This window comes from Prionailurus bengalensis, chromosome B3, assembly GCF_016509475.1.
Source record: "Prionailurus bengalensis isolate Pbe53 chromosome B3, Fcat_Pben_1.1_paternal_pri, whole genome shotgun sequence".
NCBI lineage: Eukaryota > Metazoa > Chordata > Mammalia > Carnivora > Felidae > Prionailurus > Prionailurus bengalensis.
The window spans coordinates 145,896,104-145,909,470 of NC_057355.1; the positions used below are offsets into that span (position 1 = coordinate 145,896,104).

At 45.9% G+C, this 13,367-nt stretch overlaps 1 protein-coding gene across 10 annotated transcripts in view; it reads left to right on the forward strand.

Moving 5' to 3' along the window:
• Window positions 1-12,896, forward strand: part of MARK3 (microtubule affinity regulating kinase 3) — a 113,132-nt gene extending 100,236 nt beyond the window's left edge. For 6 of the 10 annotated variants that reach the window (XM_043557080.1, XM_043557083.1, XM_043557089.1 and 3 more), the window contains 4 exons: window positions 3,537-3,794; window positions 8,568-8,594; window positions 9,883-9,927; window positions 12,352-12,896. In XM_043557080.1, the coding sequence (XP_043413015.1) occupies window positions 3,537-3,794; window positions 8,568-8,594; window positions 9,883-9,927; window positions 12,352-12,697 (676 nt within the window). In that variant the 3' untranslated portion in view covers window positions 12,698-12,896. The remainder of the gene's footprint in view (window positions 1-3,536; window positions 3,795-8,567; window positions 8,595-9,882; window positions 9,928-12,351) is intronic. The other 4 variants (XM_043557085.1, XM_043557087.1, XM_043557082.1 and 1 more) reach the window with 3 other exon arrangements.
• Window positions 12,897-13,367: the final 471 nt, after the last annotated feature.

Here is a 13,367-nt window from a genome sequence, read left to right on the forward strand (position 1 = left end):
AGTTGAATCGTTCCTTGTTCTACTCTTTCTCCTTACTTCTCACTACTGCACTTGACTAGTCTTTAAACAGAGTTGAAGGGACAGCTGGGTGGCTCAGTCGGTTGAGCGTCCGACTTCAGCTCAGATCATGGTCTCGCAGTTTGTGAGTCCAAGCCCCACATGGGGCTCGTTGCTGTCAGCCCATCAGTGCAGAGCCTGCTTCATATTCTTCTGTCTCCTTTCTGCCCCCTCCCCCACTTGTACTCCAAAAAATAAATATTAAAAAAAAAAAAAAAAGAGTTGAATCATTTAGGACTCTGTGCTGCATCACAGGAACCCAGTCCAAACAAGCTTAAATTCAAAAGGGCATATTTGATTTCCTAGAACTAAAAATGTCTAGGAATAGAGTCAGGCTCCATCTCCTACTTCTGCTTCCTCTGTGGTGGTTCCCCTGTTGGGTTCACAGCATCAGACTTGGCATCTTCCCACACTCAGCTCTGCTCAGACAGAAGCCCTGCAGCTGTCTCTGGGTCTGTGTTGGTCTGGCTTTGGCCATGTGCCTGTCTCTAAGTCTGTCACTGACCAGGGTGGCTGGGAAACCCTGGGGTGGAGTCATTGACATCCAGAGCCTAGGAACTTGCTTCCCTAATAGCAGAATTCAAGTGTCGTTGCCACAGGATAAAAAGTAGGTGCTGAGTGGCAAAAACACAAAACTGAATCTCTTTTTATCTTTATAAGGTACTCATTTTCAGTTCTTGGACTATATTAGAGCCATTCTCCCAAGTCAGAAGACAGAATTCTCAAACAGGGGCAGGGACACACAAATCTTGAGCAATTTTTTTTTTTTAATTTTTTTTTCAACGTTTATTTATTTTTGGGACAGAGAGACACAGAGCATGAACGGGGGAGGGGCAGAGAGAGAGGGAGACACAGAATCGGAAACAGGCTCCAGGCTCTGAGCCATCAGCCCAGAGCCCGACGCGGGGCTGGAACTCCCGGACCGCGAGATCGTGACCTGGCTGAAGTCGGACACTTAACCGACTGCGCCACCCAGGCGCCCCTTGAGCAATTTATTATAAAGTGCCCATCCTCCCCCCAATGTCAGGACTGTAAGAACTCCAGTTCGTTAACTTCTCGGGAGAGCATTCATTGAGCACCATGCTTCCAGGACACTCTATCAGGGAAAGGTCACTGGGGTAGCACAGGGTGGCAGGGGCACATACTCAGTACAAAATGGGAATGATAAACTCCTGATGGGAGAGGATGACTTCATGGAGATGACTTCATGGAGAGGGTGACCTCTGGGTTGAATTTTGATGAAAATAGGTGCCTGCACTCCAGGCACAGAGAATAGTTCCTGTGAAAGTTATTTGACCTGATGCATGACCAAGGGATTGCACATCATTAGGAGCTCCAGAAAGTCAAGTCCCAGAGATGACAGTAGAAGGTAGAACCTGGAGATACAGCTTGGCGCCGCTGGGCTGTGGGTACCTGAGGGTGTGACCGGGATGCCGGGGTGAGGAATTTGAAGTCTGTCCTGAAGATGCAACATGCTTTTGAAAGGCTGTACGTTGATGAGTGACAAGGTCAGGTTTGCATCTTGGGACGTTCATGGCTATATGTTGGACAGGTTGGGAAGTGTGTAGCCAAGACAGGCACTGAGGTATAGGTCCGTGTGGGAGAGAAGGGGAGAGGTGCAGAGACCCTGGGGTAGAGGTGGGGGCGTATATGCAGACTGACACACGGGGTCTGAGTCCTGAGTCCCTGGCTCTCCTCCAAGGAGAGAAACTGCCTCTTCGGAGCTCCAAGGGCAAGATGACTTGAGCTGGAATTAAAGCAGAGTGGCCAGGGCGCGGCTCGTCTCTCTGTGCCGGGGGGGAAGCTGCAGGCATCCAGCCATGTCCATCATTCTTTTTCTCTGTCTGCAAACAGTTAATTTACTCTTAATAGTTTTCCTGCCTTGAAAAAAGGGGTTCTGTTGACCCCTTAAGAATTTTGACTGTTGTTTATAAAGAAGTGAATGTCCTTTGTGTAGGAAGATTCTCATCTATCTTGAAACAGCATAGGACACTTTGATAAATAGCAACTAATTATTATATGTGTCATTTTACTAGTCCATTTAAAATATGTCTGTGTGTTTGGAGAACAGGCCGAAAGCAAGGTGTGCTCATATTATAGATTCACTCAACCAGTTCAGTTTGAATGGAGACATCTCTTTTAGGAAAGGCTTTATTTTGTACACAGCTCAGAAAACGTTGCCCCCTCACCTAAATATTCAAACAAGTAAGATGTCATTCCCCTCCCCCCCCCTTAAAGCTAATATAGCTTGGGGCGCATGTGTGGCTCAGTTAAGTGTCAGACTTCAGCTCAGGTCATGATCTCACAATTTGTGAGTTTGAGCCCCACATCGGGCTGTGTGCTGATAGCTCAGAGCCTGGAGCCTGCTTCGGATTCTGTGTCTCCTTCTCTCTACGCCTCTCTCTCTCTCTCTCTCTCTCTCTCTCTCTCTCAAAAATAAATAAACACTTTTTTAAAAGGCTAATAAATCTTTTACTTTATTTGCGGTGGGGTGGGGTGGGGAAAGGCAGCTACAGGTCAGTAATTGCTACAGAATCCCCAAAACAAGGTTAAGAGGAAGGTGTGTGCTTTAAATAGCAGATAACTTTTTCTGTCACTGTGCCATCATATTGTTATTTCTGCCTCTGCCTGATCCCAACCCCCCTCCCAGCCTGACAGAAGTGTTCGCTTCTGCAGCTAGCCCTGCCTCAGTGGGTGAGACATCAGGTCGATGTCCATGCCAGCCTATGGGCACCCCTCCGATGATGGTACCTCCAATAGACAGTGAAGGAGGGAAATGTGAGGCTGTGTAAGAAAAGTGCACATTCCTTGTGAAACTAATGTGTACCCACCGCTGCTTCGTTCTGTGCTGTGGATTTTATAGTCCGCGATGTGTTACTATCTGTGGTCCACAGGTGTTCTTCCTGTGTGTGGTTTTAGTTAAGCACATCCTGTCTCATGGTGTCCTTGGTCGTCTGTGCCTTTGCATACTACAGAAGGCGTAAGAAATCCCCCTCCTCTTCACAGTGCTCTTAGCATGTGGAATTTCACAGGAAACATGCCATTTGTATGTCTCTAAAACTTTTTAGTTGCCTGTTCATTTCATGTTTCTTTCTTTCACAGGGGCAGGGTTCTCGCACATAAGCACTTTGAGGAGGGAAGCAAAGGGAAAAAGCTTGAGTTAGCCATTCTGTGTCCTAGAATTTCCCTGCATTAATCTTGTCCTTGAAAATATGTACGACCTATTCCCTTAAACCCCACGAGACTCTGTCTCATTATATGCCATCTATTTGATACCCTTTCCTATTTAACTTGCCTTTTGGTCCTGAGTTCTATAAAATACTGCCTTGGGTCTAGATTTATCAGAACTGATTTTGTCCACTGAGGATAAAAGGTGTCTTTTGGGATCGTGGATTGTCGTGCGCCATGTTTGCCACACAGCTGGGCTTTTGCCAACCACGTGACAGTGAGAGTGAGTCTGTTCTGTTCTGCCCTACTAGCACTATTCCTGATCCGAGGACTCCCGTTGCTTCAACGCACAGTGTCAGCAGCGCAGCCACCCCAGACCGGCTCCGCTTCCCGCGGGGCACCGCCAGCCGCAGCACTTTCCACGGGCAGCCCCGGGAGCGGCGGACCGCCACGTATAACGGCCCACCTGCCTCGCCCAGCCTGTCCCACGAAGCCACACCACTGTCACAGACTCGAAGCCGAGGCTCCACTAATCTTTTTAGTAAATTAACTTCAAAACTCACAAGGAGGTAAGTGCCAGGTGGTGCTGGTTGTTTGCAGCCAATGTAAGAGCAAAAGGAGAAACGTCTTCCCTGTCGTGTGACGCGGCTGCCCAGATACTTTCCACTTTGTCTTTAGCTCGTGTTTTTCTGGTTTATATATAGAACTTTATACTTTAAAACCTTTTAGAATAGGAATTACAGAGCTCAGAGTCTTCCCGACATCAGAAGTCCCTCTAGCACTTGGGAGGTTGTCGTTCTCTTTAATTACTGTTCTTTTGATCACACATCTGCCCACATGCATGGTTACTGCAGCTTAGTGCAAGCTGGCACTTCGGAAGCCGTCCCCGAGGAAGACAGTGTGCGGTGCGGCCAGCCTGGACGCAGAGGAGAGAGACCTCTCTTCTCTCATGTCGTGCCAGCATCTCTGAGGAGCACTAAGTTTCTTAGGGTCTAAATCTTAAAAACTGTTCTCTCGGTCTCAGTAAGCTATAGTAAGAACAAAGTAACTTGCTTAAACGGTACAGTTTGGCGGATAAAATTCCTGATTTATTCTCACCAAGATATAGTAAATCTGCTTGTGTATAAAATCCTTCATGTGATACTTTTTCCCTTGAGGTGTTTTGAACTTTATTTCCATAACCTCATCTGGAGGCTGCAAAGGCCTAGAATCACTGATGGCTATGAGAGGAGGAAGTGCCCCTTTGCACCATAAACACATAGGCCGAGGCACCGCCAGCTGGGCCCACACTCAGGAGACTGAGGGCCCCTGCACTTTCAGGACTCCCAGGAGAGATTTCTTCGACACTGAGCTTCACCGAGGATTAGTACGTCCAAGGCATCCTGCCGCTTTGCCCGCTGCAGACCCTCTTTTCATCTGTATTTTACTCAGAACAACAGTGGGGTCTTCTCCAAGCCTGAACTAGCTGGCGCCCCCTGTGGCTCACCAGCTGCCTGCTGTGGTTCCTTCCATTTTTGGAATTTAACCTGTAAGCCAAATACCGCATTTTCAGTCTCCTTAATTCATCCAGTATTTTTATGTTCTTTTAGTATTTTTAGTCTTTCTCCGGGTACTCTGCTTATTGTCAGGACATGGCTACCAAGTTAGGAGGACTTCTGCTGTCTCTTATCATCGGCTGGAGGCCAGATAGGTGCCAGAAGTTACAGCGGCCTCTTGTTCTCTTCTCGGCTCCTTTGCTGAGACCCCCTTTTCCAAACTGGGCAGAGTGGTCTAAAGGACTTCGCCAAGTTTGGGGCACCCACTCGTGACCAGTAAAAGAAGCAGGGAGCTCAATCCAGGAAGAGTCTGCTGACCCCAGAATAATTCATTCCTTGTTTTTAGGATCATCCCATGACCTGTCCCAGGCCTCCCTGTCCCCTAGTTGCTTCATTATGGACTAGGCTGAAATGGAATCTGTTTCCAAAACTTGGGTGATAGGAGACGGAGCCTGGTATCATTCACCTGGCTGTTTGCCTTCCCGACTGAGCTTCATGTCGACGGGTATTTTGCCCTGTAAGAGCCCTGAGTGCAGAGGGGATATGCATCAGTCAGGTCTGTCTGAGATCTAGTTACAGGTCAGCTAGTTCTGTGTCTTTACACTTTGGTCTACGATGGGCTCTTTAGGTAAAACGTCATATGTCAGGGGCTCCTGGCTGGCTCAGTCAGTAGAGCACGAGACTCTAATTTTTTTTTAACATTTATTTATTTTTGAGACAGAGACAGAGCATGAACAGGGGAGGAGTAGAGAGAGAGGGAGACACAGAATCTGAAGCAGGCTCCAGGCTCTGAGCCGTCAGCCCAGAGCCCGACGCGGGGCTCGAATTCACAGACTGTGAGATCGTGACCTGAGTTGAAGTCGGACACTTAACCGACTGAGCCACCCACGCACTCCAGTAGAGCACGAGACTCTTGATCTTGGGGATGTGAGTTCAAGCCCCACGTTAGGTGAAGGAATTACTTAGAAATAAAATCTGGGGGACGGCGGGGCACCTGGGTGGCTCAGTCAGTTAAGCATCCAACTCTTGATCTCACCTCAGGTCACGATCTCATGGTTTGTGAGTTCGAGCCCCGCATCAGGCTCTGTGCTGACAGCATGGAGCCTGCTTGGTATTCTCTGTCCCCCTCTCTCTCGGCCCCTCCCCTCTCATGCTCGCTCTCTCTCTCTCTCTCTCTCTCTCTCTCAAAAGAAATACATAAATAAACTTAAAAAAAATATCTTGGGGCACCTGAGTGGCTCAGTCAGTTAAGTGTCTGACTTTGGCTCAGGTCATGATCTCACAGTTCTTGGGTTCAAGCCCCACATCAGTCTCTGTACTGACAGCTCGGAGCCTGGAGCCTGCTTCGGATTTTGTGTCTCTCTCTCTCTCTCTCTCTCTCTCTCTCTCTCTCTCTCTCTCTCTCTCAATCTCTCTCTCTCTCCTTCAAAAATAAACATTAAAAAAAAAAAAAAGATTTTATTTTTAAGTAATCTCTACCGCCAATGTGGGGCTCAAACTCAACAACCCCAAGATCAGCAGTCACGTGCTCTTCCTACTGAGCCAGCTGGGCACCCCTGATTGTTGCCTCTGTGCTGTATTTTTCCTGTGTGCTAAGTTAAGGTAGATAAGCGTCCTTAGATGTATATAGAGCTATACTTGTTTCTCATTGATAAACATGCACGTGTCACATACGTACAAACACATTCTCACATACTCACGTAATCTCCACCGTCCACCTTGTGTAGTAGATACTCTTACTGTTGTGTAGAACAAGCTGGAAATGAGATTCAGAGAGTTTAAGGCACATGTTGAAGATTCTACAGCCAAAAAATGCTGAGCCAGAAAGGTGCCTCCAGAAGAGGCCCTCCAGGGCACACTGCGTGTGCTGCCCTGCAGAGCAGAACGGTCAAGGATAGTGTAGGCTGGAATCCTTGTCCCTCATTCTCTAATTTAGTGTATTTCATGCATTTCAATTAAAATTGGAGACAGATTTCTTGGTTTAATTAAAAAAAAAAAGTCTCAGGGGTCATCTTACTTTACATTTGCAGGCAATTTCCACCCATAAAGATTTACAGAAAGGTAGTCTTCTGTTTGTTAAAGTTTGCAAACTGAGGTCTGTAGTCTTCCCTGGTTACTGTACTTTAGCGGTGGTCCGTTTCTTCTTGCTGCCGCTGTCAGCGTCAGCTGCTTATCCTGCCCTGACAATAAATGCTAAGATCAGAGTCCTGGTGCCCAAAAGAGGCTCAGGTGTTCTCACTCAGGTGCTGCGTTGGAGACCTGCTCAGACCTGGTGGGAGGAGATCCGCCGCCAGGAAGCCTGTGTTCTCTTGGCTCTGACTCTGCCCTGGGTACGTGTGGCTTTGGAGAGCTGTGTGCTCTCCAACCTCGGAAGCCATTTGTAGTCAGAAGGAGCAAGGCTTCCCGCTTCTGGGGCCAGGCCTGGCCTGCTTAGGGTTCTCAGGGTCACTCCTACCCTATCGGCAGAACAGCCCAGGCATGATGTAGGTGCCTCTGTGTGCCTCGCGCTGGTCCGCGGGGCCTGGCAGGAGTAGAGAGCCTCAGTCCCGCTGCTCCTCCTCTTTATACCTCAGGGAATCGTGGCTGAAAAAGCGAGGAAGAGCAGTTGGGTGCTTGACCAATAACCCTGACCTTTCTCAGGCAGAAAATTGGGAAGTGAAAATACCGAAAGGCCTTTTAATCGGTTTTCAACTAAAATAATCTTTTGGAATAATCCTGCCTTATTATGTAGTGCTTAATTATTTACAAAATCCTGTCACATGCATGATCTTCTCTGCTGCATATAACTCCTCTGTGGACCACTTCTGATCTGATTATGAAGTGGTTGGCTGTTACCTACAGTCGTTAGCTGTTTTCTAATTGGGCAGCATCTGAAGCAATGTCAAAGTTACCAGTATTAGAAAAACCGACCCACGGAATTCATTACTTCATTCACTCAGACTGAATTCTGTGTTCAGTCACAGAACTGGGAAGTTTCAGAAATGGTTTGACAAGGCCAGCCTGCGCTCGCCCAGGAATGCTGACCACATGATCGTACAAGCCTGATGGGTAGTTTGGAATTTCTTTTGTCAGATTCTGTTCAGTACAACCTCAGCATCTCCTTAAGTTTTAATGAGCAAAGTTACTTCTAAATACGGTTATTCCATTTTATTACACAGAACATAAACATGAAACCCCCGTTGTTACCATTTTGTTTCCATTCATTTTGCTGTCTAAAACTCTGAAAAGTCCACTTCGTTTTAAACCGCAGTAACTTACTGTTTTATTGAGAAGTGATTTATGTGATACCACTGTAACAGACATTCTGTTAATGTTTAAATCGTCTTCCTGAAATAAGTAATGGTTCTCTTAATGGTTGAACATTTTAAAATGAACTTTTTAATGTTGTATAGAAGGTGAGATTTTTGTTCATAGAATATTCTGAAGAGAATCAAGAAATGTTACTTTATTACTATAGTATATTGCACATGACTTAAGTCATTTCTTTAACATGGAATGTTGGATTTTATTAGCTTAAAGTCTATCCATCTGAAGAACCTTTAAATTTAATTACAGCTAATGTCAATATTTACTGCTAAATTTTTTCTTACAAGGACAGATTTTTTTATATTTCTAGAAAATTAAAAGATCATGTACTCGATTACCTGTAATTTTACTTTTTCAACAAATGTCACTGTTTCATCGTTCATTGGACAGAAGAGGAGCCCTGTTTTGTTGTTTTTCTTTCTCTCTATAATTGACTAGATTTTCTATTTCATTTGTGCAAGTCATTTTTGTTAATTTTGTTTTTGGCTTAATTTCTTTTAGAAACATGTCATTCAGGTTTATCAAAAGGTAGGATTTATATATACACATTATTTTTCAATCCTTACCCCAAAATGGCTCCTGCAATTAACATCAGGTTTGGCTTTCTAGCCTTGTTTTTGTTTTGTTTTGTTTTGTTTTGTTTCTTAAAAACTAAACTTTCTGCTGAGAACTACATACTTACTTCTTTGTAAGGAGCCTCGGAAAGAAGTAGATTGACTCTGTCAGGCGCCCACATAACAACAGGCCTGTGCATGCTCTGTGCATTGTCTTTCTTTGGTAGAATTATTTAGCATCCAAATAATTCTGTCTTCATACTAATAACACTCAGCATGCTTCTGTTTGAAGAATGCAATGTTCAGTAATATTAATGTACAATTAATGGTTGGCCTCAGGCATGCAGAAGGTAAGTGGTAACTGTTGCCATTTTTTATTTCATGAAGGATTGAATCTGCAGAAGGCTTTAAAATGACCGGGAAATTAGCTAATATTTTTATGGGGGAAACAAGCATAAAATTCAGACCTACAGCCTCATTTAGTTTGAGGTTTTTGGAAACGAAGGTGTGGGCAGCTGCAGAGCAGAAATGCTTTAATATTTTCAGAGAGTTGAAGAGCAGTATTCTAAAAGCCGCTTTCCAGCAACCACTGAAGAAAGTGTGTCTCGTTACTTTTACCTAAAGCACTGTAAGAAATCCTATTCCTACCAGGTGACTATGTTTTGATGATAACGAATCAGGAGACTAACAACACACGCATAATGAGGTAGAAAATCTGCCATTTGGCCTCCGTGTGTCCAGAAAGCCAGGCTATGGACTTTTTTCTATGTTGATGAAATCAGTGGGTCACTGAAAGGCTGTGTGAACGTGAGCTCTTTATCAAAAACTGGGAAGAGTGCTTTCCTCCTATGGGAAATTCCACTCCATGATTTTAATCTTCCCAGCAAATTTTTCCTCGGGCAGAAAATTTTGTAGTTGAATGTAGGATTTAACTGATAGAATTCATTTCCTTTTAGTTAAAAACCATTACACTTTGGGGGAGGTATTAAAAAGCCAGCAGACCTCCAATTCCAGAGCCAGGCAGAGATGCCCGGTGCGCGGTCGGCCTCCCAGCCTGCCTGCCAGCTCGCACAGAGAACAGCGGCCTGGGCCGGTCACCCCTGGGAGACTACGAGCTGAACAAGAGTTGGCTGGTGACCCCAAGTGCTTTGGATTTGTTCATATTATGACGTCTGTGTTTGTATGTGGGTGGTCGTGTATCGGTCTGTAAGATTTCTTTTCTCTTTCCCATTTCTCTGTGCTTCTGCATTCTGTTCGTTGAGGCTTCCAACTGAATATGAGAGGAACGGGAGATATGAGGGCTCAAGGTGAGGGGAATGATTTTTACTTAAAATATTTTATAGGTATTTACCTCGTGTCTGTGGCAGAGACGATGCTCTTTTCTGACTATCCCGCATCAGATCCCTGCTCTCAATGTAGGGATTGCTTGGCAGAGTCCCGTTGTGTGGTTTGTGAAGCAGGAGCCTGTCGCTGCTGCCACCTGTTAGTGGCCACTTGAGGGCGCCAGAGCGCCATGGCTGCCCACTGGTGAAAGCCTTCCAGGTCCAGCCTTTCCACTGGGCTTCCACTGGGCATTTGGGTGCTAAAATATGCCGCCCTCCTGCCTGGGGGCTGATGGCCTGAAGTGAGCTCTGGGAGTCAGTAGGAGCACTCTTGCTGTGTCCATGACTCCTGCACCATCCTGCTCTCAAGGAATGAAAGCAGAATATGGAGTTGAATTTTCATATTTTAAATTAGATGGTTTTTTTGAAGAACAATTATGTAGTCAGATGTTTTGCTTTTACATTTTGTAGATCATTTTGTATTTCATGACACAAGTCCGGGGGGTGGGGGAGTTCGCCAGATAGGCCCAGGTAGGCTGCCATGGTTCTGGGTCTTTTCTACTCGGGCTCATTCCATACCAGTCGCCACCGTGCTGTTTTGGGTCCCCGTTAACCCATTTGCTCTCTTTCTGCTCTTTCTGAAGCCCAGCTCTGATCATGTGACTTTTGTGAATGAAAAGTTGCAGGGGCCCCATTACCTGACCCACCCTGGGTGGCCTCAGCAGCCCTGGCGTCCCCCACCCTCCCCACCGAGGTTGAGGCAGAGTGCCCGGATGACGGCCTGGCAGCGCTCCCACCCCAGGCCTGCCCATCCCAGCCTCAAGCAGGCTCCAGCTGTCCTATTTGCTTCCTGCAAGTACTCAGCGGCTGTTGTGGGGGTGATGCTGTGCCCCCAGTTCCAGTCCATCTGCACACTTGATTATACCCTAAACACATTCTGTGCTTTCCACACCTCCTTGCCTTTGCTTATGATACTCCCTCTGCTCAGCACACGATCTCTCCTTCCCCACCCCCGTTGTATTGGAATTCTATGGGCTCTTGGTAGCTCTTCCCAGATGCCCTCCCTCCTGGAACCCATTTCCTCATTTCCCCCGCCCTCCTCCCTTTAGAGGGCCCTACCTGTCTTTTCTGCCCCCGCCCCCTCATGGTGTGCTCATACCTTTCCTGTGCTAGTGCTATTTCCTTAAGTTGCAGTCCTCCCTCCCTCAACCCCAGCGCAGCTTGAGAGCTTTTGCTCATTTTTGTAACCTATTTAGTACCTAAAACAGCATTTTATACACAGGAAGCTCCTGATCAACTTTAGTGGGTGTGAACCAAATTGAATATTTTACCAGCAGCCTGGCAGCTCTATCTAAAGTAAAACCTATAGCCCCAAACCCTCAGCTTTGATGAATTTGCCGATTTTGCCATTGGATTAAGTGTATTTATCATGCACGTGCAGGGTGTTTTTAATACACAAGAGTGTTAGGTGTTCACCTTCCTAATTGAAACATTCAGATGTACACTTGAGAGTGTAAATAACGGGTTTGTGGCAATGATTAAATGCTGGGGAACGGCAGGATAGTAGACACCTGGTCTTGGGGTTCCCAAGAGAATTGTGCCTGGGACCCCGCTATGACATCACCTCTTAGATGTTGGGACCACAGCTTATACTCTGTGCATCGATACAGCTTGCATTCACACCAGTGGTTTCAGTGCTCAGCAGCAGATAAGCTTTAACGTTTCATTTTCCTGTTTCAGTAGTAAGATAATGTCATCTAAGAATTATTTTTAACTGTGACGTCAGAATTGTAACAAAATGGAAAAATATTCAGGTGGGCGGAGGGAACTGAGAACAGCCCACCCCGCACCCAGCTGTGTACTCAGCATGGGGGGGCCATTTGCAAGGAAAGTGATTTTGAACCATGTGGAGTCACTGGCTATCCTGAGTACCATCTCCAGCGAAAGGTCGTGATGAGCTGAATTAAAAGAAAAGTGGTACTACTGGCCTGCCGACCCGTCCTCCCTGAGCTGGGCCTCTGGGGGGCCCTTTCGGCTCCTTGCCGCCTGCAGTCAGCCTAGAGGGGAGAGCTGGGCTTTTGGAGAGGCGCTCCACCATGTAATTTGCTGATCTCCAAGGATTCTGTTTCACAAATTATCTTCTTAATTTTATTAAATATAGACGGCTGATGAAGATTTTCCAGCCAGGTAGAATTTTGCCTGTATGGGTTATGATTTGGAAGGGAGTCCGGGGGTGGGTGGTAGATGAATACTTCTCCGTAAAGGAACAGATAATCAGATGCGAGCCTGTGCAAGAAAAATGTGGAGGTCAGTCATGCTACATCGAAGATGTTGATTATGAGCTAGCTGTAACAGAAAAGGTTGGTTTTTCTGTGCAATTAAAAATAAACCTGCTACTGTGCATTTCAGTCGCAACGTATCTGCTGAGCAAAAGGAGGAAAACAAAGAAGCAAAACCTCGCTCCCTGCGCTTTACCTGGAGCATGAAAACCACTAGTTCCATGGACCCCAGTGACATGATGCGGGAGATCCGCAAAGTGCTGGATGCCAATAACTGCGACTATGAGCAGAGAGAACGCTTCCTACTCTTCTGTGTCCACGGTGATGGGCACGCGGAGAACCTCGTGCAGTGGGAGATGGAGGTGTGCAAGCTGCCAAGACTGTCTCTGAACGGGGTCCGGTTTAAGCGGATATCAGGGACATCCATAGCTTTCAAAAATATTGCTTCCAAAATTGCCAACGAGCTAAAGCTGTAACCCAGTAATTACGGTGTAAATTAAGTAGCAATTTAAAGTGTTTTCCTGAACACTGATGGAAATGTATAGAGTAATATTTAGGTAATAACGTCTGCATCTTCTAAATCATGATATTAAAATATAAGGACGAGAGCACGCCTGGGAGCGGAAGCTGGCCTTTTTTCTACGAATGCACTACATTAAAGATGTGTGACACGCGTGCCCTCTGTCTTATTTCCATTGCCCTGAAAGCGTGTGACATCATCGCCACGGGCCTCCTGTCTGTGTGGTGTGAGCGTGGACTGTGCGTGTGAAGTAGTGCATACGGAAGCATCTCCTTACACTGGCAGCCAGAGTTGTTACGAGTACCTCTGTGGGAGATCATTTGGTGCTAAAACATTAAAATTGCCAAGGAGGAAAATACTGAATTACTACTAAGAATTAACCTTAACCTTAAGACTAGTTGATAATTAATACAGGTTTACAGTTCATGCCTGTGGTTTTGTGTTTGTTGTTTTGTGTTTTTTTTTTAGTGCAAAAGGTTTAAATTTATAGTTGTGAACATTGCTTGTGTTTTTCTAAGTAGATTCACAAGATAATTAAAAATTCACTTTTTCTCAGTAAAGTCTTCCATTGTCTCCTAATGCTGTATTTAAGACTCAAATTAAGGCAGTGACTAAATGTTTTTGCC